General features: G+C 46.1%; 3 protein-coding genes across 7 annotated transcripts in view; 1 reads left to right on the plus strand and 2 right to left on the minus strand.

Moving 5' to 3' along the window:
- KATNAL2 (katanin catalytic subunit A1 like 2) overlaps positions 1–554 on the plus strand; it is a 27,514-nt gene extending 26,960 nt beyond the window's left edge. For all 5 annotated transcript variants that reach the window (XM_079330359.1, XM_079330355.1, XM_079330356.1 and 2 more), the window contains one exon: positions 138–554. In XM_079330359.1, the coding sequence (XP_079186485.1) occupies positions 138–277 (140 nt within the window). In that variant the 3' untranslated portion in view covers positions 278–554. The remainder of the gene's footprint in view (positions 1–137) is intronic.
- On the minus strand, positions 402–15,516 carry HDHD2 (haloacid dehalogenase like hydrolase domain containing 2). The gene is made up of 8 exons (XM_079330376.1): positions 15,299–15,516; positions 13,386–13,602; positions 10,538–10,746; positions 8,122–8,206; positions 5,322–5,538; positions 4,531–4,594; positions 1,178–3,428; positions 402–896 (listed from the first exon to the last, which is right to left on the minus strand). Exons 2-7 carry the CDS (start codon positions 13,484–13,486, stop codon positions 3,325–3,327), a joined length of 780 nt encoding a protein of 259 aa, XP_079186502.1. The 5' UTR covers positions 13,487–13,602; positions 15,299–15,516; the 3' UTR covers positions 402–896; positions 1,178–3,324.
- Positions 15,517–18,047: 2,531 nt separating this feature from the next.
- Positions 18,048–21,585, minus strand: IER3IP1 (immediate early response 3 interacting protein 1). The gene is made up of 3 exons (XM_079330382.1): positions 21,383–21,585; positions 19,795–19,896; positions 18,048–18,932 (listed from the first exon to the last, which is right to left on the minus strand). The coding sequence occupies exons 1-3, from the start codon at positions 21,471–21,473 to the stop codon at positions 18,877–18,879; spliced, it is 249 nt and encodes an 82-aa protein (XP_079186508.1). The 5' UTR covers positions 21,474–21,585; the 3' UTR covers positions 18,048–18,876.
- Between the last annotated feature and the right edge of the window lie 2,162 nt (positions 21,586–23,747).

Consider the following 23,747-nt stretch of genomic DNA (forward strand, 5'->3'; position numbering starts at 1 on the left):
GCTCTCAGCATAAGCACAATTATTAATTTTTCTCACTACATTTAGTCTGTTATTTTCCCACATTAAATGTTGGCATGGACATAAAATAGTTTCTTTTGTTAATAATAACAGGATTTATTCACTTTTCTTGTCTTTAGGTAACAGAAACTTGCACATGATCCAACTGGACACAATCACAACAGCTGATTTCCTGGATGTGATCACCCACACCAAGCCATCAGCAAAGAACCTAAGCCAGAAGTACACGGCTTGGCAGAGGGAATTTGAGTCAGTCTGACAGAAAGAAAACAAACCAACCCCAAAATCAAAAACCTCCAAGCCATTTGCCATCCAAAGTGGCCTCCAAAGGATCAAATGGTGATGGGGAAGGAAGTGCTGTTGTTTCAAGGAACAAAATGCAGTGACAGAGGGAAATCTTCCCTTTCAAAATGCAAAGGTGGATGAAGGGGTGGTAGTTATTCTTTATTCACAAAAGTTATTGGAATTAATGTGATGGCAGCTCCTATGCAACAAGGCCTCCAGCCTTAATTTTCTGTATAGTGACTTAAAAGATTGATTCTCAGTCTTTATTAATGACAGATTTTGTTTAAAAGTTTAGAAGCAGATAGACAATTAGTATAATTCTCCATTTCTGACACTCTGTAGAGCATCACAGTCAGTGTACCTTTCCCAGCAGAGACCTGCATCCTTCTTAATGAAACACAAAATAGGAGTTTTCAGTGAAATTCACTACCATATCAGGGCATGCAAATTTGGCTAATTAGTCACTATTTTCAGCTGAATTCAAAGCCTTGAAGTGTTACTTTCCTGTTGCTTAGGGGTATTGCCACAGTCAAAAAGGCAAGGAATTAGAAAACCTGCAGAAAATTAGGAAATTTAGGATAATTAACTAGCAACTATATTGATGGCTACTCACTGGTTTGCAGCCAGCCATAAAACAGAATCACAGAATCCCAGATGTGTCAGGTTGGAAGGGACCAGGGGGGTCACATCTGACCTCACATCCCTGCTCCAGCAGGGCCATCCCAGAGCACAGGGCACAGGATTGTGGAATGAGGGGACTGCACCCCTCTCTGGTCTCTGTTTGGGGCAGAAGTTGTGTCTCCTGTGCAGGGGGAATTGCTGGGCTCAGCCCCTGCCCGTGGCTCTGGGGCCATTGCTGGGATGAGCCCAGAGCAGAGCCTGGGCCCTGCTCTGCCCCTTCCAGCACACAGGGACAGACAGGGACAGACAGGGACAGACAGGGACACCCAGGGCTGAGCAGCCCCAGCTCCCTCAGCCTGTCCTGGGCAGGGATGTGCTCCAGGCCCTTCCTCAGGTGTGTCACCCTCCCTGCCCCGTGGGTGCTGCAGTGGCTGTGCAGGGCAGTGCCAAACATCCCCCACTCTGAACTGCCTCACACACGTGGCCAGGTGAGCAGCCAGCACTGCCACCTGTCCTGCAGTCTTCACAAATTCCAACACTTCTGTCACATTTTCAGGCTCCAGGTGCTATCACTGCCTTCTCTCACTCCCCTTCTTGCTCAGCAACTCACTTCCCCTCCATGCAGTTCTCCCTGTTTCCCTTGGGCTGGTGTGTGTCTGCATTCCAATCACCAGGGGTGTGCACGCTTTCCAGCACATTCCAGGACCTCTGGGGCACTGACAGTCCCTTTTAATTCCTGCATAGTCACACAGTATTGGAAGTCTCCAAGGGAAATGTCTTCACAGTTTTGCTGAAACATCTCCCACCTTCTGCATCTGACTCTCACCCCATGCCACAGACCTCCCTTGCATCATTCCAAACAGAAACCAACAGGTTCAGAACAGCTGGCACAAAATCCAGATGTGTGAATTCATGCAGAACAGAACCTTGCAGTACAAGGGCCCACAGACATTACCTGAAGATGGCTCCTGTTCCTCAGAGGTCTCTTGTCCCAAGCAGGAAGTGACATGATGAGAGGAAACAATTTCAAGTTGCTCCAAGGGAGGTGGAATATTTGGAATTATTTCTTCCTGGGAACGATTGTCCAGCCCTGGCACAGCTGCCCAGGGCAGTGGTGGAGTCCCCCTGGAGGGATTTAAAAGCTGTGTGGATGTGGCACTTGGGGACATGGGTCAGTGGTGGCCTGGGCAGTATGGGAATGGTTGGACTTGATCTTAGACAGCTTTTCCAGCCCAAATCATTCTGTGATTTATTCTTGCACTTCTACTGCAAAATCTCCTCCATCCACCCATTCTGTTCCTGACAGAGAATAAATCTGAACGAAGTAACCACCCACCAAGGGAGGCTGCAGAGAGACACTGTCACATGTGAGGAATGCATTCATCACCATGGTTTTGTTTAACAAGAACGAGCATGGTTCATTAACACAAAACTGTATTTTCAATAAGGTTAATACTCCAGTAATGCATAATTACAATCTAATAATTTAACACACAGGAGCCCTGTAAAACAACTGTAAAGGACTTTGATTATTACAGTTTGCAAATGGACCAGAAAAGCCATTTACCATCATTACAAAGTTGGTTCATATTGGGGGATGTAGTGCATAGGAAAAGCATTGCACGCTACAGAATTAAATTTCATTTTACAGCTCTGCTAACCAACTGTAAAAACTGGAATCTGTCCCCATGGTTTGTGAAGGATTTTTTCCATAACATTAAAAAGAAACAAAAAAATCCCCAACAACAGTGAAATTTTGCAACTGTAGCATTAATAGGACCCTGCTGAAGCCTAATTTTAAAAAGTCACAGTCTCTAAGGCATATAATACCAGAGTTTTGTTTCTGTATCATTCTTTTTAATAACAGCATCTAATTAAAACATCTGTAAAATGCTGACAGTTTTTAATTTTATGTAAAATTTGAAAAACAAATAACAGGATCTGTTCTAATGGAAGACAGCCACAGTAGTTATTATTAAGCAATGGTGATATTTTCATTTAGGAGTCACTTCTAAATGTGCATAATCTCTACCTTTAGGTCAGAGCATGGCACAGATGACAGTGAAATCACTACAGGCCCACTGAGGCTCTGTTGGTGTTTGAGTTTTACTTACTTGAGTGTTTTCAGTGCATGTTTTCAGTTTAACTGATTCTGCAGGTGACGCTTTCCAGACGGGGCTTTTCATCAAGTATTCTTTGAAAAATTAAAATGAGAAAACACTGCCAACACTCCCTGTGTCTTTGACTGTGCTAGGCCCACATGGATCCCCTGCCCCTCACAGCCCAGGGTGGTTTGTGATGGAAGCCATGCATGCACTGATCTTGGGACCTTATATTTTGAAGCAAGAATGAAGGAAATGGTGTGAAACAGATGTTTCTTCAAGCTAGCTGTTCCCTTTCTCACAACATCTGCTTCAGGATATGTTCCACTGCCTCTGGGAAATTCTCACAGGTTAAGTAGGGAGCTGGGTTGATTTTGTCTTCATCTGCTGGACGGTATTTACCTGTAACAGGTTAAAACCAAGATCCCTTTACCAAACTTCTCTGAGTACCCTTCCCCCGCTCCCCCAAAAATTACAGTCTTGCCATAGCAGTACCCACAAGGAAAATGCCCATCTGGGCAAAAAACATCCCATAAGGCTTCCCCAAACAAATGCTGAGCTCTACTGGACATTCATTCCACCTGGGGCAGCTCTGGATCAAAACCAGTGTTAAAAAACAGGTTCACTCTGCACACTGGGAAATGTCCATGCTGTAGGTTCTTATATTATTAATAATCACAGAATTGCTGAGTAGTTTGGGTTGCAAGAGACCTTAAAGCTCATCTAGTCCCACTCCCTGCCCATGGGCAGGGACACCTTCCACTGTCCCAGGTTGCTCCAAGCCCTGTCCAGCCTGGCCTTGGGCACTGCCAGGGATTCAGGGGCAGCCACAGCTGCCAGGGCTGCCCACCCTCACAGGGAGAGATTTCTTCCTGAAATCTCTAATCTAAATTTCATGTCTTTCATCTTGAACCCTTTTCTATCACTACAGTTTCTGATGAAGAGTGCCTCTCTGAAGACTCTTCTGAAGAAAGTAGGATTACTTCCCTTCATTTTCAACATATCACACTGTGTGGCATGAGCAGCTGCCACCTCAAAGAGATTTTACCCAGCCCATGGGTCCATCAACAACACAAACCATACTTGTCAATTCCTCCAGTTCCACTTCCATACAAAGCAAAATTGTATTTGTATTTATAATGACTTCAGTAATTATTGAGGAATGTCACCAGAGCTCCTGCATGATCAGAGGTTACATTGCTGTGACTGATTTTGGCAATCTAAGGTGTGACAGTAACAGCTCCCTCTGTTCTGTGATTACTGCTCTGGATTTTTGAGTCAGAGCAAAACTTCACACTACAAGAGCAGATGTCTCCATCTGGCTCTGGTCACCTTGCCATCAGCTGGGGGCTGTGCTCTGCTTGACAGGCTGCCTCTGCACCACCCCAGAGAGATATGGAAGCAGGGCTGGCCCAGGGCTCAGAGTACCTTCACTTCTGGGCACAGGGTGAGATCCCTGAAGGCACCACTGTCTCCTGAAATCATTGATCCATCAAGCACTTACCTGTCCTCACCAAAATCCCACGCATGCCTGCCTGCTGGGCACCACCAACATCATCCCTGCAGTCCTGGGACACAGCAGGAGAGCAATGGATTAGTGGGCATAGACACTTCCATAGGTTTTTCTGCTTTGCACATCACTTAAAAGTAGTGACACAGAGTCAGATCTTTCAGCTGCCCCATCGGTCACACAGTCACAGGAGTGTGCTCTCTGCCTGATCAAAACCTGACTGAAGTGAGAGAAAAAACCCCATGGATTACACACTAAATCCTGTGACTTTTCATAGAATTGTTTAGGTTGGAAAGCCTCTCTAAGAGCATTGAGTCCAACCATTCCCCCTGCACTGCCAAGCTTACTACTAACCCATATCCCCAAATGCCACATCCACATGGCTTTTAAACCCCTTCAGGGATGGGAACTCCACCAATGGCACCTGGGCAGCTGCCAGTGTTCAAAATCCTATTTCATGAAGAATTTTTCTCCAATATCCCATGTAAACCTCCCCTGGTCCAGCCTGAGCCCATTCCCTCTCCCCCGTCCCTGTTCCCTTGGATAAGATCCCAAATCCCCCCGGCTGTCCCCTCCTGTCAGGAGCTGTGCAGAGCCACAAGGTCCCCCCTGAGCCTCCTTTTCTCCAGGCTGAGCCCCTTCCCAGCTCCCTCAGCCTCTCCTGGGGCTCCAGCCCCTTCCCCAGCCCTGTTTTCTCCCTAGGAATGACAGTTCCATGCTTTGGAACCCCCCTGCAGGCCCTGCACAGCACAGGGGCAGCTGAGGAGGGGTTTGTGCCCACGTACATCTCCAATCATGACAGCCTCCTCGGGGGCACAGCCAGTGCCCCTCAGAGCCTCCAGGAAGAAGGTCTTCTCTGGCTTCCCCACCACGGTGGCTTTGGTGTCTGTTGCATACTCCAGCCCTGTCACAAAAGGTCCAGGTCCCAGACACAGCCCATCCTTCTTCTTGAAATACCTGGCTTTATGGATTGCTATGAGAGGAGCGCCCTCCAAAATCAACCTAGACAATGAATGAATGAAGAAGAGAGTACAAAATTTGTATTAAAGGAATTATATTTACAACTGAAGGCTTCAAATGGCTTTCACACAATTCCAGGATGGTCTGGGTTGGAAGGGATCTTAAAGCTCAGCCAGTCCCACCCCCTGCCATGGCAGGGACACCTTCCACTGTCCCAGGTTGCTCCAAGCCCTGCCCAGCCTGGCCTTGGGCACTGCCAGGGATGCAGGGGCAGCCACAGCTGCTCTGGGCACCCTGTGCCAGAGCCTCACCATTCTCACAGGGAAGAATATCTTAGAGGTACAGGTGAATCATTTCAATTTAACTTTATATTTTAGCATTGAAGGAGTTACAGTAACAAGTCACATTAAAAAAACCTCAAAGCCATTTGACACATTCACATCCCTCTGAATTTCCCTGTTAACCCTGGGAGTTTGAGCAGGCTCACTTCTGCAGAACCTGCATCTCATCTTTGATCCTCACATTTCTGTTGTGTGCCCTGCAGATTTTCCTTACAGCAGACACTGCATCCCCCTGTCCTGCAGCAAAGAGAAGCTGGGTAGGTGCACTAGAGGAATGCTCCTGGTCCACCAAGCACAGCAATGTTACAGCACTCTTCCCCTCCCAAGTTTCAGTGCAACAAGAGCCCTCCAGACAGCATCTGGAGACTGCCAAACATTTTCCCTTTGATTTGACACTTTCCCCAGGTAATGCAGGTCATTCTAATCTTTATCACAACAGTGTAAAACACTGGCTGTTACTCTCTGGGTAGAAAGGAGGATTAATTTTCCCCTCAATCCCTGATTTACAAAACAAAACAAAATAAAAGCCTTCAAGAAAACAAAGTCTTGCTTTGCCCCTGTTGCAAGAGGCTGGCTGAGGTGAGCTGGATTCTCCTTGGAGGATATCTGCAGAGCAGCCTGGAAGCTCCGAGCAGGACACAAATGATATTTCATTTCACTTAATTATCACAAACACTCCTATTGAATCAATGCATTCCAAAGCAAGCTGAACAAGAAGAGAGTGGGGTTATGTTTCTGTGAGCAGCCAGACATCTTCATGATGGAAGGATGCCTCAAGGACAGAAAAATTTAATTTGACAGCACCACCACAACCACTACCTTCAGCAGTTTGCAGTAGAGATCTCACCTGAGAGAATTCTTTTAAACATGGCATCAAAATCCCAGTTATACAGGAAGAGAAATTTAGTCTCAGTCATTTCAAGTGGTGCCTGGAGAACAGCCAGACTCTGTGTATCTCATTTTGGGACTCATGTTGAGTTAGATTTACCTGAGTTAATGTTGGGTGTCAATGGAATAGTTGCCTACCATGTAATTAGTCAGCCTGGGCTTCTCACAGTCGGTGCAGAGGAAAAGGCACTCCTAGGGCACAGTTCAACTGTCCTATTTTAAGAACTATTAGGTAAAAAAAATGCCCTGAAGTATCTCCTTATCCCTCCAGAGCCCTGATCACCAGCACAGACACGGGAATCTACACTTAGATACCTGCATTTAATCAGACACACGTCAGAGTTCTGCAATCCCAACGCAATTCCATTTTCAATGCAAATCCCAAGTGGATTAATTATCTGAGCAGGAAAGGAGAAGGAACAGGGCATGGCTCAACAAGAAGAGAATGTGCCAGTGGTCAGTGTTTCATCAGGCCTAGCAGATCTGACAGCAGCAAAAGTTCATCCCCTATAGAGGACTGGTGGAAATACCCAGAACAAATCATTGAAGTGTTACAGGTCAGAGAGAGCCCACACTGTGGTTTTTTTTAAGTGTCCTGGTCTTCAGCCTGAAGCAAACAATGGATATTATTCAACAACTAATATATTCAGGACAGAAATACAAATCAATAAAATGAGGTAAGCACTGGGATACGTAATGGGTTAAACTCAGCCAGTTGTGAAGTTATGAGTCTGCTCATGACCCAAAGTAAAAGTCCAAAATCAATTCCTTTGGCAAGGTGCACTAGCGAGGCAGACAGGGCTGGTTTGGGTCAACATCTGCTGATGTAACACAGAACTGGCAGCAGATGAAGACAGCATTGACCACCTACTCCAAGAAAACACCTCTTGGAGAAGAGGAAAAGCCTCAAGCTGCACCAGGGCAGGTACAGGTTGGACATCAGGAGGAATTTCTCCATGGAAAGGATGGTCAGGCATGGGCTGCCCAGGGAGATTTGGAGCCTCCATTGCTGGAGGTGTCCAAGGCCTGGATGTGGCACTGAGTGCTCTGGGTTGGTGACACAGTGGGAATTTGGCACAGCTTGGACTCAGTGGGCTTGGATTTCCAGCCCAAATAATTCTGTGAATGCTTCCCCACATCCCTGGTTTCATGTGTTTACCCTTGACAAATTGCTCTCCCCTCAGCTGTGACTTCTGCAGGTTATTTAGACTGAAAGCTGTAAAACTGAAGTCTGGAATGCCTGAAGTTCCTAATGAAGAACCCAAACCCACCAAGATTAGTGACTCCATCACACACAGCATGATGTGTGATATTCCTACCACACTTTTCTTCCCAAAAAGAAGAGAGCCCAGCACAAGACAGCCCCCACTCCAGCCCCTGCCAGGGGCTGCCTTACCTAAAGGCTCTGTTCATCATCTCGTAGTGGAAGTGCTCAGGAGCCAGTCCCACCACCACTGCATTGGGGTTATCCGTGCCAATCCCTGGGAAATAGAACAAGACTGAGCAGCAGAGAAGGATTTAATTCACACTTAGCAACTCACAGTCAGCAAAGTGCACTTAATCACTTTAAGGCAAAAAAAAAAAGCATTTTCAGACACAGTCATTCCACAGAGACTGCTTTTATGTCTTTTAGACATAGATAAAAATAAAGGACAATAAAGAAAGGTAAATAAATAAAGCATCCGTGGAAAAGAAAAAGAAAGGATAAAAAAAGCATCTGTGAAAAGTGCTGGTCTATCCAGACTGTTCCATCCTCCAGGAGCTGGACAGTCTTAACAGCAGCTGTGGGATGATTCTGTCACCACTCCCACTGAAATGCAGCAGGACACAAAAATCTCTGTTTTAAATGAATGACTGCTTGCCATCTGAGAATCCCTCTCTACATATATTTAAGTGCTTTGAAGACAGTAAAGCAGGAATTCAAGTGAATCCCATCCAGTTTTTCTATTCCCTCTAGTCACGGGAAACTCCACTGACTGTTGTTCCACACATCAATCTGATTCTGACAATAAAAATGGTACTGCAATATGGCCCAGAAGTTGTTACCCTAGATTAATTTGGGCTTTTCTGGAAGGTCTTTTTTCAACGTGGAGTAGTGCCCTTGGGAAGAGCAGGGGAAGCAGAGCAGCACTAGCAGGAGGGCCTTACTAAAGGCATGTTATCAGCTGCATCCTGCATTGGCTGAGGATTTTGTTTCATCTTCAAACACACCCTCTGCACCTTTGCCAGGACAACCACAGCTTGTGGCTGGCTCTGCTGGCTGAGGTCTCCTGCTCCATGTCCCTTAGGAGGCACAGCCACCAAAACATCCTTGTTTCCAAAACATCACAGCAAGAAGCATCTGAGTCCTTAAACTAGGAAAGAATTGCTTCATCTGCCTGTGACCAACTTTAATGGAGAGATTAGCCAAGAACAGCTCAATAGCAGCCATTAACAGGAATTTAAAGCACTCTCCACTGTACTTGAATGTTCCAAGAGCAGCACTGAGGAAATGTAAGCCAAAGCCCTGGTAGCAAAAACAAACCAAACAACCCACTCCAGACCCCAGCAGTACAGATAATGCATCAACGTGCCCCCATGATACCTCTGTCTGTGCCATCTTTTACAAAACTAGCATCAGCTCCTCAAAAACTGATGGAAAGGTCCCAAAACCGTGGAGACTGAGCTGATTGAAATGTTGTCAGTGAAAAAACTGCTGCCTCTGCTGTTTCTCCCCCAGGAAAGTTTTCCTGGGAGCACAAACAGAATATTGCTGGGGGCACATTTCTCCGGGTACCATGTTAGGTAGAACAGATTACCAGGTTTCATTGCTCACAGAGGCTTTTATCTTTTCAGTAGAGAAAAGTCTAAAATTCTCAGTTTCCAGGGTTCCAATGCTGAAACACTGACCTCTGACCAGATTTCTGACCAGACTATGGCATCAAAATTTAACAGAAAATCCATTGATCCTGGCAAGATTAGAACCTACTTAAATTACACAGCCAAAAGATTTCAGTTTGTACAGCAAGGGCAGGGCAAGCCAGCCATACTTCTGCTGCTTTGATTTAAAATAAAAAAAATTTCACTGTACAGTATACAGTTTTCAACTCTGAGTATGTAAAAAGCGTGGGTACCTTTTGCTACTCTTGATGTCCAAGTGAGAACACATCATTTTCTGCTTTCCTTACTGCTGAGGGAGGGAAATGGGAGCCTCTGACAGCAAAGCAGGTTTTAACCAAGTCTTTATTGATGACAATCTAGAGGAGTCAGGGCAGTGAACCTTCTGTCACCACTGAAGGTATCAAAGTGCATGGGGTGAAACCTAGATGTTCAATATAAGATAAGCAATAATTGCCTGGAGATTTTGCATTTAATAATGATAATAATCTCTTAACAGAGAAACAGCCTGCTGTGTGTGCCTACACAGTGTTTTTTCAGCTCTTTAGGAGTAAAATCTCTGTTGGAAGTCAGGTATTGCACAAATAGACATCTTTGCTCTTAAAAAAAACCAGCACTGGTGTAGGCCCAACAAAGGGCCAATGACCTGCTGATAACTATTAGTTCATATTTTAAAGAATAGAAAGTATTGAGTTTTACCTGAATTCCTGACTATTTGAAGGCCTTGGCTGCCATTTCCACTGCTCCTCAAGAAGATACAACTTCAGGCTGTTTGATGTTTGACTTAAAATGCACAAAGGACCTTTATGACCCCGCAAAATTCCACATTTCAGGCTCCACCATGGCTGGTGGTCTGCAGATGATCGAGAGCACAGCATTCCCTTAGCTGCTCAATAACTGCTGTTTGTTAACCAGGTGTTTCCTGAGCGCCTCACCTGTGAAATCAGGCAGGGCCTTATCATCCACCAGGAGCAGGGGCCGCACCTGCTGCTGCTCCAGGAGGTTCCTGGCTGCTGTCAGGGAGGTGAAGATCTCGTGCTCGGCGATGTCGAAGCCCAGCCCCGTCAGCCGCTCCAGCAGGTCCCTCTTGCTCTCCTTGGTGGTGTTGGTCACAAACCGCACGGTCACGGGGGCACTGCGCAGCCTGGGGGGACAGAGGGGCAAACTGGGCACTGGCTCCTCCTGTTTTCTCACATCTGTGCTTCCCCCTGGGGCTAGAAACACCCCTAAAGGCTGTGGGTGAAAGCACCACACAGAAAACTGGTGCCACGCAAAAGCTTCAGCAGGACAGCAAGAATTACACCCCCCAGAGCAAGACGAGTGATCCTCCCCTCACCTACCACAAAAAGTCCTGAGAAAAACAGTGATTCCAACTCCCTCTTCACAGTAGCAGCCAGCACATCTATGGTAACCAATTTGAAAAGCTTTTTTTATTCAAACTACACAATAAAAAAGTCAGTCCTGCTTCTTGATCAAAATAAGCGAACAAAAGAAGCTTGTTGCTGAATTAATATATTGAATTCCACTGCTGGGTGAATTTCCCAGCAGCTGTGGCTCGTTCAGGATGTTCCAGGAGTCTGTTTTACCTTGGTGGTGGTTTTATGTCAGCTCCTGCAGCCATTTCCCCCTTTCCTGAGGAACACCAGTATCACATAAAACCACGTTATTGTCCTGTGCTGACAATAAATGCTACCAAACAATCAAATAATTTTAAGTGACAGTTTCAACAGTGTTCCCTTTAATTATTCCCCCACCATCACTTTCTCTGTTGCTATAGGAACAAACACAGGCACCAGGGCTGTGTGGAGAACATCAGAACAAAGTTAGAAACTTGCACCTGCCACCTCCTTCTCCTGTTTATCTCTTGTTTCACACTGATCCTTCAAAGGTAAGAGCTGGTAAAAAAGCCCCTTGGTTGATAATAAAATACAAATTAATACAATTTTTCCCTCTGGCCCTCAACTGGGAACTATGAACATAGTAACCCTAAAATTGGCATTTGTTCCCCAAGCAAGCTGCATGCCATTTCTTCCAGCTTCAATTTGGGAAGGACAGGGACATGGATGGGCAGAAAAGAGGGTGGGATAATAAATTTTTTCAAGAGGCCTGGCTGGTCTCTGACACCTGCTCTCCAAACCTGTGGCAGCACATAAATATTATATGGATTTTCAAGAATGTTGACTCTCACCTGGCACAAGTTGTCTCTGCAGCAGGAACCACGGTGCAGTGAGTGAAAAGGCAATGCATGAGTACCCAGTTTTTTAGCAGTTTTTATTTCCTTGCAATTTTACATCTTAAGGACACAATCACTTCCACAGCATTACCTGTGGGAAATGCAGCTTCCTAATCCCTCTGTGAACCTTTCCTCTGAGCAACAGCCCAGCTTTGTAATACCCTTAGCAGCCCATTCAGCTCCAGTAGTTCTGCTCCTATATCCTGATTAATTTAGTGCCCCAGAATCTTAGTGTCCTACTTCATTCACACAATATCAGCTATCACTCTGGGATTTTTCCTCATCCATTGCAAGATGTCTTCTCCAGGAAAACACCACAAATATTCCTGGAATTGTGTGTGCTATTTCACCACTGACTTGGTTGGAATAAATCATTTTGCTGTGCCTCAATATCTTTAGGCACCCTTTCACCACAAGACAAAGAGTTAACTGTCCTGTCTATTAATGTGTTGAAATTCCTACAAAAGAAAAAAAATGAGGTTGTCTGCCTAGCAGAAAGAAACTTTAAAACAGTAATAACTGAGAAAAGCCTTGTCTGAATGAAATGAGAACTCTTCAGAGGTTGCCTTGCTCCCTAGACCAAGCTTTTCTGTTATCTTGCTGTATCTCAGCAGAGATCTAAAAGATCTGACAGATTATCAGGTCCCTGTAATTAAACAAAGTCCCGAAGAACAGCTCAGCTGAACTGATTTTGGGGGAGTTCACCCAAATTCAACTATTCAACAACACATAGTGAATCAGTGGAGACAACTCGAATATTGGGAGTTTTATGTCTAGAAAAGGCTTGGAAAACACAGAAAGAGCCACCAAGGAGAGGAGCAGGGGCTCAGGTGACACCAGTATCTCCACCCTTTGCTGAGTTCTCCTGGCATTAACACAGGGTAAAGGATTTGGCCGTGTTTTAAGTACATGTTATATTATTGGCTTTTCACAAATATTAAAATGAATGCTATATGTATAATGTTGGAAAACTTTGCTGTATGAATACAGTTGTTTTTTTAGTTCTGCCATTAACAAAATTTAGAAATAGTAGTGTGATAAATATATTTTTCTTGGACTACAACATGGTGATGTAAAAAGCTTTCGTTCATGTAACTAACTCAGAGAATGGTAAAAAGATAACAAGGAAATTCTTCACATTCTTAGATTATTGGACACCAGAACTCCAGGGAAGGAGTTTATTGATCTTTTCTTTTACCAGGGAGTACCGACAGGATGGAGACATAAGGAGAAATAAAAAAACCTGTTGATTTACAGGTTGGGGGGGAATGATTTTGAATAATGCATGAAGGTCTATGAATCTGCAAAACATTGATGCATTTAAAGAAGTATTTTCTGAGTTAGTATATGCTCTTGGCTGAATGTAAAGCACCTGACTGTATAACCTTTTGCTTTATTGTCTGTCTCTTATTGTCTTTATTATTAAACCTTTTAGAAATTACCAGGAAAGCGAACCTCATTTGTCACAGACTTTGCTCCACTCACACACCCTTTTGTGCAGACCACCTCCCAGACGAAACCTAGAAAAAAAAAAAAGAGGTGAAACTTGCCTTCTGAGAGCCTCCTGGGCACCTGGCACGGCTGAATCCTCGATGTGGAGGGTTCCATTGAGATCCACCAGCACAGCCTTCAGCGCCCGCCGCGCCGACATCGCACCCTGCACGGGCACAGCAGCCTCAGCACTGGGCACACAGCAGGGACAGCGCCCAGGGACAGCTCCACAGGCACCTCACTGCTCCCAGCAGGGGTGAAATGGGCCTCCCTGCACTGGGGAGAAAAGGCAGGATTTTAAAAAACCGCCCCATGTAATCGGTGGGGAGGTGTTTTGCTTCCCGAAAGGTTCCGTGGGAGTCAGGTGCTGTTTGTTCTTTAAGTGCATCAAAATAAAATAAAGATCTCTGAATGAGAGTGATGGGGATTAGGGTCATTAGATCTGAGATTGCTGGCTCAAGTCCTCAGAAAGAATATTTCAGCAGGTCCCACCGACACCAACAGTGAAAATAAAGACACACTGCTCTGGGTGTAAAGCTCAAAATGCTCTGCCAAGGTGGATACTGCTGGTTTTATTTTTATGAGAGAGACCTAGGTGATGCAGCCCACACCACACCCACTCTGAGGCTGCTCAGTGGTGAAAGACAGGGCTCTGCAGATTTTTAGCCTGCAGGCCCTCAGGGCTCATGCATATCCAGCACCTCCAAGGGTCATTCCACACTCCTGCAAAAGGCACAGCCAGGCAGTTTTTCTGGTTCTATGGACTCAGCCCAAAATAAAAACCAGCATTTGGAGGGTAAAGGCACCAGGGAAGGAACAGAGAGGTGATGTTTGAGTCACCTGGCTAAAGATCTGTCTCCAGACACAAACACCTCCCCTCCTGTGTGCTGCATGGGCTGCATTTTGCTCCATGAACAAGTCTGAGGAGCAGCTTCTCAGAAAATGCCCAATACAGCTCCAATAGACAACAACCATCTGAAAAGGCTGACAGAGCTGAGATTACAGAAGAAAAGCTTTGGGGTGATCTGATTTTGGCTTTCCTGAGGGAGCTGAGAGGAAAGGCAGAGAGAGACAATTTCCAAGGGATGAGGGACAGGACACAGGCAATGGCTCCCAGTGCCAGAGGGCAGGGCTGGCTGGGATATTGGGGAGGAATTGCTGGCTGGGAGGGTGGGCAGGGCTGGCACAGGGTGCCCAGAGCAGCTGTGGCTGCCCCTGCATCCCTGGCAGTGCCCAGGGCCAGGCTGGATGGGAATTGGAGCAGCCTGGGACAGTGGAAGGTGTCCCTGCCCATTGCAGGGGTGGAATGGGATGAGCTTTATGGTCCCTTCCAACCCAAACCACGCTGGGATCTGCCAGCCCTACAAGAAACCACAGTTTTATGTTCAGCTGGTTTGGTCACAGACAGCATGTAGCATGTTTGTACTTTAAAAAAGCACAGAGACTAATCAACACCATGGCTGGAACCTGCCCTAATAAATTTCAGTTTTATCTTTGCAGACAGTTTTTTAAAGGGTCATGTGAGTCTGGTGTCTCAGGTACACCACACACACACATACAACAGGAAATTTTAATATTCCACTATCATTATGCATGCTGATTCTCTGCAACAAGAAAATAAATTAAAATTCTTCTTTTACTGCATGTCTGTTGACAGAAAAGCCAAGGTTAAATGTTAATGGCAGTCAGATGAAAACCGAACTCCTAAAGAAGCTTCATCAATTTCAACAGAAATAACTACTATTATTATTACTACTCCTACTGTTACTTTTATTGTTATTTTGGTTTTACCCTACCTTTCCATCGGTTCTCCTGCTCACAGTGTATTTATCTGGGAAATATGGAAGTTATCTGCAGAGCCAGTTTTCAGCACAGCCTAATTTTAAGTAAAAAGTTCATGGACTGGCCAGGAAGTCCTCAAAGGCCTTCCCAGAAGCTCAGTTTTCATAATCACCTCACAACGAAAACTCACCTTGTTAGGACACAGGGACCCCTCAGCCCCGGTCTCTGGGACAAGGACACGAGGAACACAACAAGACACACCCTAAGGGAAAGAGGGATATATGTTCTATAAAAATATAATGGTTATATACATCCCTCGATGGAAGGATGCTGACGGCACAGGTGTGTGCCCTCCGTCCCACAAAACCCCCGTGTCGCGCGTTTGGTACCGCCCCTTCCCGCCAGTTCACAGCGGGCACACGGGCTGGCCCATTCCCTAGCGGGGGAGTCCCGACAGCTACGATCTCCCCTTTCCCTGACGCAGATGGTTCCGCCCGCCCGCTCGCAGCCGAAGGCGGCGGACGCGCCCACGCGGAGGACGGGGGGGGGAGCAGCCGGCGCGGCTCCCCCCGGCACTGACCCGCTCCCGCCGCCGCCGCCGCCGCGCTCTGCGCGCCGCCCGCGGGGTCCTGCGGGAGCCGCGCCCGCCCAGCCCCGCGCCGGGCCCGCCCGCCGCCAGCGCGGAAAATTAAAAATATAATGGGGTGCTTTTTGTCATAAATGCATTCCCACCTCGGCCCTCAGCGGGCCTGTCGCCGGTCGGTGTCCGGCAGTCGCGACAGGCAGCGCGGGGGGCAGCCCGCACGGCCTTGAGGGCACGCGGCGCATCGTGACACGGGTACGGTCAAAAATTGTATAAATTACACCCGTTATAGCCATTATATCCCTGTTATTGTACCTGTTACAGCCTCTTTTTCCTATGTATACAGTTTATAATAATATCCTATGTGGATATGATCATAAATAATGTAAATTATATCCCTTATATCCTATATGGACATGTTTATATCTGTAGCCATACATTATGGATATCCATAAACCATTTATCACCAATGTATCAATATTCTGTATATTATAGGCAAATTATGCCCTTTATGGATACTATATATAGTAATGTATCTATATATCGATATATTTTTATATATACATTATATACAAAATACATTATCATATCCATGTATGGATATATTATACCCATAGTAACTAGTATATATTTATACTTAAATATATATTGGATATTGGAAAGAAATTATTTCCATTATATGTCTGCAATTAAATGTTCTAAAGTACATCCGTAGTAAGTCCATGGTGACTAAGCCACTTATTATATCCATATAAAAATATATCTTTATACCTATAATTATACATTTTTCTTTATATACTTTTGCAATGTGAATTTTAATCTGAGTCACATACAATTCATATACATGAATTATTAAAATTATTATACATACAGTTCTACAACTAAGGTGCGTAACAGAAGCAGTAACTTTATTTCGCACGTTTGTTTTTTGCAGTTTTAGCCGCAGAGCTGTTCCAGGGCAGTGGGATCCCCGAGGGCTCAGCAGCACTCTGGTCATTCCCTGCACTTCCCTCGCCCTTTCCCTGCTCCATCCTCGGATGCTGCCCCACTTTGAGTCGCTATTTTTCACCCAGCTCGTCCCAGTTTTGCCTCCAGTTTTTTGTTCCCGCTGCTCCTTCTCCCTGCACCTGCCCCGCCCCTGTGCCCGCGGCCCCGCTGGAAGCACAGCAAGGAGGAGAAAATCGCTTTTCACCCGTTTTATTTTAAAGCTGCTGCTTGCAATCTTTAGTACTGGCGTTTATTTCAGTGAGAAGGAATTAAGTTTGGACAGTCAACAGAGGTGGAAGTGGAGTTACAGACATGCCATGCCTCAAACCCAAGTTGCTCCCAGTGCCACAGCCACAGAAACATCAATTGTCGCTTTTCTTCCCCCCCAAAAATTCATAGGAATACAAAATGTTCCACACGCACATTACCCCATTTCCACAAAAGACAGATCTGTGCCAGGCTGTACCCTCATCACCTCTGACACAAAGATCATAAAGAAATTACTTCTAACAGATCCACACATTTTACAATTTAAAGATCGTGCTCTGCCTTCTCCCACGTCTCACTGGGTTTGGTACATAAACCAAAATACAGCTCCACAGCAGAGTGATGATATTGCCAAGTGCCACGGGGATGAGGAAAAATTTACACATTTCATATAAGAGCAGTAACTCTGGTAACTGGAACAAGATGAAGCAGAGTTTTGAGATATCCCCATTGTGCACAGAGCGAGAGTGAGTTAGGAAAGAGTGCTTAATTTGGAAATTCAGGATTTATTTACAAAAATCACTAAGAAAAAAGGAAACATGAAACTCTCCTCCTGGATGTACCTTACTCTGCAAAAAACTGTGACTGAAGATCATTAAATGCATGTACATGTTTCACAGATTCTTCTTCACATACAACAGCCTATGCTTTAGTCATCAAGACCTCAGGAGAAGAAATTATCGACTAAGCTGCTGTAAAATAATGAAACTGCCAGGTTTCTCTTGGCTTCCCCTCTTCAAAATTAAACATTTTACCAGAGGAGCAGACAAAGAATTCTAACTTCTCTAGAAAGTTACATGAGAATCACCTTTTCCAATTCAGACCTAGCTCAGCAATCTTAATGAGACAAGACAAGCAGGAGAGCAATTAGAGGCATTCTCTGCGACAGAACTGTAAAGTCACACACACAGTTGCACTGTCAAAGCACTTAATTTAACAAATGATGGTGGAGGTGGGGGGAAGAAGCAGTAACAGAAGAGGCTGCAAACTCGCAGGTTTTTCACAAAATATGCATCTGAAAAGTGCAGGGTATTCATCTCCCGTGGTATTCCCCTCCCTGTTTCCCAGAAAGCTCAGAATACAAATGGTTCCCCACTTCGACCACAGTAATCACCACGCAGAAGTTTAATACATATTTTAAAAAGTATAATAACAATCCTTGACAGAAGAGTAACAAATGCTAATTGCTAATATCCCCAAAGTTAACACAGAGTTACCCAGCTTTAGGTACAGCTTTTTTTTTTTCTTAATTTTTAATTGAATTTTTTTTTTAAATTTTGCACTGCAGTTGAACCCATTTTCAACTGACTTTACCATCACTATGAAATACTGATTTGAACACAAAAATCCCCAGTCAAAATAGGAAAATTCAGCTTTCAATGTTAACCTGAATCAGGACTTTACCCAGCTGGTTTTATCTCCATATCACAGTTGGACTTCAATCCTTTATAACAGGTGTTCTTTAGAACACGTTTCCAGAGCCTAATTCATGTTGTCTTAAACAGTTCCACGGTAGTAACTGAAATGGTAACAAACACATTGTTTTTGTCCTCAATTTAAAAACGAATTGGAGAGCGTACTGAAGGAAATTCATCCCTGAGTAACGAGGCATTTAAAAGCTGCATCCCATTGCCAGTCACTGCAACATCCTATGACATTTACTCTAATAATTAATCAACACTATGAACAGGCAGCAACAGAACTGGTCACAGTCCAATGTGTTTGCAGCGTTGTTGCATTGATCCCGTGATCCTGCTTAATGAAACTGCAAGGGAACATTAGGAAATGGGATAAATAAAAACAGTGTCTTTTATTATTTTAAGTTGAATGTCAGATTGACAGCTAAACCGTGCTGGATCCCAGGGAAATCGGAGCAGTGGTGGTCAGCAACTGGTTTCTTTGGATATCCAAAGGATTTCTAGCAGGAGTCTTCAGCCAAACAACAGGAGGAGAACGATTGTGATCGAGTTCAGAGCTATTAATGGCACTGCAGAGGGGAAAGAAAGGAGAAATTAATAGTGAAGATACTCCTTTCCACATCACAAAATGACAGTGATTCATATAACCTTGGGAGAAAAAGCAGAATTGGCCAAAATTTTAAAAATACACTTAATTTTCCTCTGTAAAGTTGGGACCAGTGGAAAGAGCCAGGCTCAAATCCTAGGAATACTAGACATGAGTAGAAAGCAACAGCAGAAATATTTTTCCACAGCCTGTTTTAACTTTAACCCACAGCCTTTAGTTCTGTTTTAACTTTAAGACAAATAATTCTTTCTCTGAATGAAAGTAAATCATCTAAAATTCAGTTTCTACCCTTGGCTTTACTGTGCTTTAGAATAAGTGTTTTGGGTTTTACTCAGTGGTAGGCAAGACAAGGTCTGCTACTCCCTCTCTATCACCATCTACAAAATAAATTTTTGCTATCCTTCATAATGAAGAACTATCAGTAACTGACAAATAAGTGTATTTTTCTCCCCATCTTCTGAGGCACATAAGCCTGGCTTGCCTTTCAGAAACCCAGGAATTACATTTCCCTCACAGGTACGTCCCATAAAATTGGATTTAGACAAGGTGATTGACACTAACTGCACATTTTGGTTGATCACCAAGCTTCCTCCCAGCTACCAAACTCCAAAGGGAAGGCAAAAGCTCAGCAGGAGAAACACCAGCCAGAGTCAGGGAATGTTTTTGCAGTTTCACCAGAATCAGGGCACTTTAGGTGAGGCCTGGACCCTCTTACAATAAGTCCAGGCCCAGAGGAAGAATAGATTAATGCAGAAACAAGACATTTGAGATTGCAGTAATAATAGTAATCATAATAATAATAATATAAAATATTGTGCCCTCACCTCTCATAACGGTTCGTATTGATCGAATGAGGTTTGTCAGCTGTGCTTTAATTCCTGGTTCCTCTCCAAATCCTCCAATCCCTTGATCGCTTCCCCAGCCAACTGGGTCACATAAAAACAGACACACACGTTAGCAAAAAAAACCCCAAACCACACAACAAACGCTGCAATTTTAACGAGCAACCTATCCTGAGTGTAGTTTACACTAACACAGGCAGCCCAATTAGCCTTATTTCACGAGCATATTTTAATACACTAGGCTGAAAGCTGTTAAACTTCACATTAAGTGATGATGAATCCATGTTTCTATAAAGAAAACCCTCAACTTTTTGATTCACCACCGTTCCCTGCATGCCCAGAGCAACAGTAAGATCATCTGGGCTTTAAAAAAAAAAAAAAAAAAGTTGTCAAAATAAACCAACTGCAACCTGTTCATAGTCCTGAAAATAAAAGAGCAAATAATTGCTGGGTGTGAAGTTAGGATGCTTCAGCACTGAGAAAGGGGCCACACAAGGGAAAAAATGGACAGCACAAATTCCAAAATCCAGGTGATGATTTTTCCAACTGCTGTAAAGAAACATTAGAACTTTTGAGGAAAAAAAAAAAAAAAAAAAAAAGGGAACTTTTCTGAGCGTAACAGAAGTCCTGAAGTTCTGCAACACCCAGACACAGCATGATGGGATGTGGGATGTGTCCAGGGATTTCCAAGACGTGCTGGTTGCAGCCCTTACCATTTTGGGGAGCAGCTCTCAATACCCTGAACTCCCCTGCCCAAGGTGTGTGTTTCTTTCTCCACCGACCACTTTTGGGTGATTTTTGTTCTGTCTCGTCTCCCTGACACCAAACTGAGGGTGGTGGGTGAGTCCTCTCCCTCACAATTAATTGGATTCATTGACAGCTGCAGCTTCCCACTGGGATGAGCTATAGTCCCATGTCTCACGAGTGGCTTCACCCATCCCACTGGTCCCCACACCTCCCTTTCTTTAATTCCAGCTGCTCGTCAGGAGAGCAAAAGAAAAGCCCAAACTCAAACTGAGAAGATCCCTTGAAGCAAATCCAACCGTGGAGCAGGAAAAAGGGATGCCCTTCTGCACTCCTGCCAAAAAATCCTGGTTCAGCCTGACGTGGAGAAGTCAGGATTCTCCACATCAATGAACTAGGAAACCGTGGATTTATTTTTTTTTTTTCCACGGCTTTGCAGGTCTTTGTCGGTGAATTTTGTCTGTTTTGCAGGGTTTTGGCTTCTTTTGAAGGGTAAGGATGCTCAGCCCTGGGAATCCCATGGACCGAGAGGCGCCATCTCGTCCAGACCCAGGCTCGACAAGGAAAAAAAGCCTTTGCACGACACCAAACACTCGGAGGCGCGGCACGAAGGGGCATGAAGCAGTTAAAAATGGACAGGAAAAAAGGGCAATTATGGAGGGGGAAGACGGAGAGACAAAGGTACGACAGAAGCGGCTGGGAATTCATCCCCAAACCCACCGCGAATCCCAAACCCCTCCCCCGCGTGTTGCTGCTCCCACCGGCAGGGAGCGGCGGCGGGGGCCGCGTCCACCCCACCTCAGGCCGGGCGGCCCTCCCAGCTCACCGTGGCGGAGGAAGCGCTCCTCATGCAGCACGGCCACGGCATTGACGATGAGGAGCGAGGCCTGCAGCAGCGAGTAGAGCGTGAACGCCATGGCCCGGCGGGGCGGAGCGGGGCGGCACCGGGAGCCGCACCGGGAGCAGGAGCGGGAGCGGCGCCCGAGAGAGACGTGGCGGGGCTGGGGGCGGAGCCTCCCCTCACGGGTCGGGAGGGGGCGGAGCCTCGCTGAGCGGCGGGGGCGGGGCTAGAGGGGCGTGGCCCCTCCGATACGACAGCGCATTGGCTGCACACTGAGTGGGCGTGGTCCTATGGGGCGGGGCGAGTAGGGGCGTGTCTTGGCGCGCCCGTCCCTTTCAGGGGTGGTTTTTGTGGGGGCGTGGCTGGCAGAGCCCGCGGGGCGGGGCTACCAGGGGCCGTGGTCTGGGGGGCGTGGCCTCCGGCTGGCGGCAGCCGCGCTCGGCGCTGGATTCGCCCGCGGATCCCTCGGGACCCCGAACCCCGCGGAGCCCCTCGGGTCCGGCGGAACCCTGTGGATCCCTCGAGCCCGTGGATCTCGCAGAGCCCCGTGAATCTCCGGTGCCCCTGGGATTCCCTGGAGCCTCTTGTGTCCGTTGGACCTATGGATCCCTCTGGTCAATGGATCACTTGGATGACTGTGGATCCCTCGGCTGCGTGGGTCCCTCGGAGCACTGTGGGTCCAATGGAGCCCTTTGGGTCCATTGGATCCGCGGATCCCTCGCGCCCGTGGATCTTTTGGAGCCCCGTGGAGCCCTCGAGCCCGTGGATCCCTCAGAACCCCGTGGGTCCCTCGGAGCTCCTTGGTTCTGTCGGGTCCATGGATCCCTCGGGTTCATGGATCCCTCAGAGCCCCGTGGTTCAGTCAGAGCCCCTTGGGTCCGTTGGATCTGTGAATGCCTTCGGTCAGTGGATCCCTTGGAACCCCGTGGATTCCTCGGGTCCGCTGGTCGTTCAGAGACCTTTGGATCCCTTGGGTCCATTGATCCGTCAGAGCCTCTTGGGCTCGTTGAGTCCGTGGATCCCTCGAGCCCATGGAACCCGTGGAGCCCTGTGGGTCCCTCGGGTCCATGGATCCGTGGGATCCCCATGGGCTCCTAGGATCCCCTTGGGTCCATTGGATCCATGGATCCCTCGGGTCCATGGATCTCTTGGAGCCCCGTGGTTTTCTCAGGTCCGTGGGTCCCTCGGAGCCCCGTGGATTTCTCAGGTCCGTGGATCTCTCGGGGCCCCATGGACCTCACAGCGCAGGCTGTGACGTGGGAAGAAGCTCTGCTCTCCTCGTAGCAAGTGCCCTTTGGATTCGGAGCTGGAGCAAGGCTCATCCTCATCCTCCTCTGTTGGTAACGTGGTGGGAGCTGGCAGGGAGACCCCGCTCGGCGTGGGGCAGCCCCCGTGGCCATGTGTCACCAACACCCCTGTGCTAGTAGAGTTAATAAAAAAACATAAACACTGCATATCTGGTGAAAAAAAATACTTGCGTTTATGCCTACATTGAGTCTTGAGGACATCGCGGTTTTGCCGTGTGTTTCCTCAATACAGTAGTTTTCCTTCTATCCTAACTGAGGTTTCTAACAGCATGTCAGCCCAGATCCCAGGTGCTCTTTGTCCAGCATGTAATGCTGCAGAATCCAAAGCAGAATCCAAAAGAAAACAATTTTATCTTTTGTACTGGTTTTGTAAAGGCTTCTGCGCAACTCTGCAGTCTAATAACAAAATAATCACAATTGGAACTCAGGGATACTGTATCCCTGTTATAGCTACTGTAGTTATACAGTTATCCCTGTATTGTAGTTACACAGTTATCCCAGTGTAGTTATTGATGCAAAAATATTGGTTTTTTTCCCTTTACCTCTTTGAGTCCGATTGGCTGAAGGGGGTGATTTGCATAATCCCCTGGTTTTATTTCCCAGTAATCACACAGTACACAAGCCCCTTAACTCCGGATGGTTGGTAGCTTTTATTACTCAATCAGGGCACAATGATTTGCATAATGGTGATGGTTATTATCCCCTGCAATAGAGGTGATAATTTTGTGTTCAGGGTTGTGGACTGGAGAGACCCCACTCAATCCCCTGCCCTGCCACAGATTTCTGGGACAGTCTGGACAAATTATTCACCACTTATCAATATTATGCTCCCATGCTCTGTGTGAAGATCCCCTCAGCAGCAAGTGATGATCTGATACTTCAATTAATTAAGTGTCAGGAGGGTGTAATCAATAGATGCTCAGACACCTCGTGAATCAGCTGTGAAGAAACCCACACCTCAGCTTCTTATTGTGTTCATCTTTCTTTTTCAAAACACCCACTTTACAGCCAGTGTCACAATACTGTGCATCTTAACAATCATT

This window comes from Erithacus rubecula (assembly GCF_903797595.1).
Source record: "Erithacus rubecula genome assembly, chromosome: Z".
Classification (NCBI taxonomy): domain Eukaryota; kingdom Metazoa; phylum Chordata; class Aves; order Passeriformes; family Muscicapidae; genus Erithacus; species Erithacus rubecula.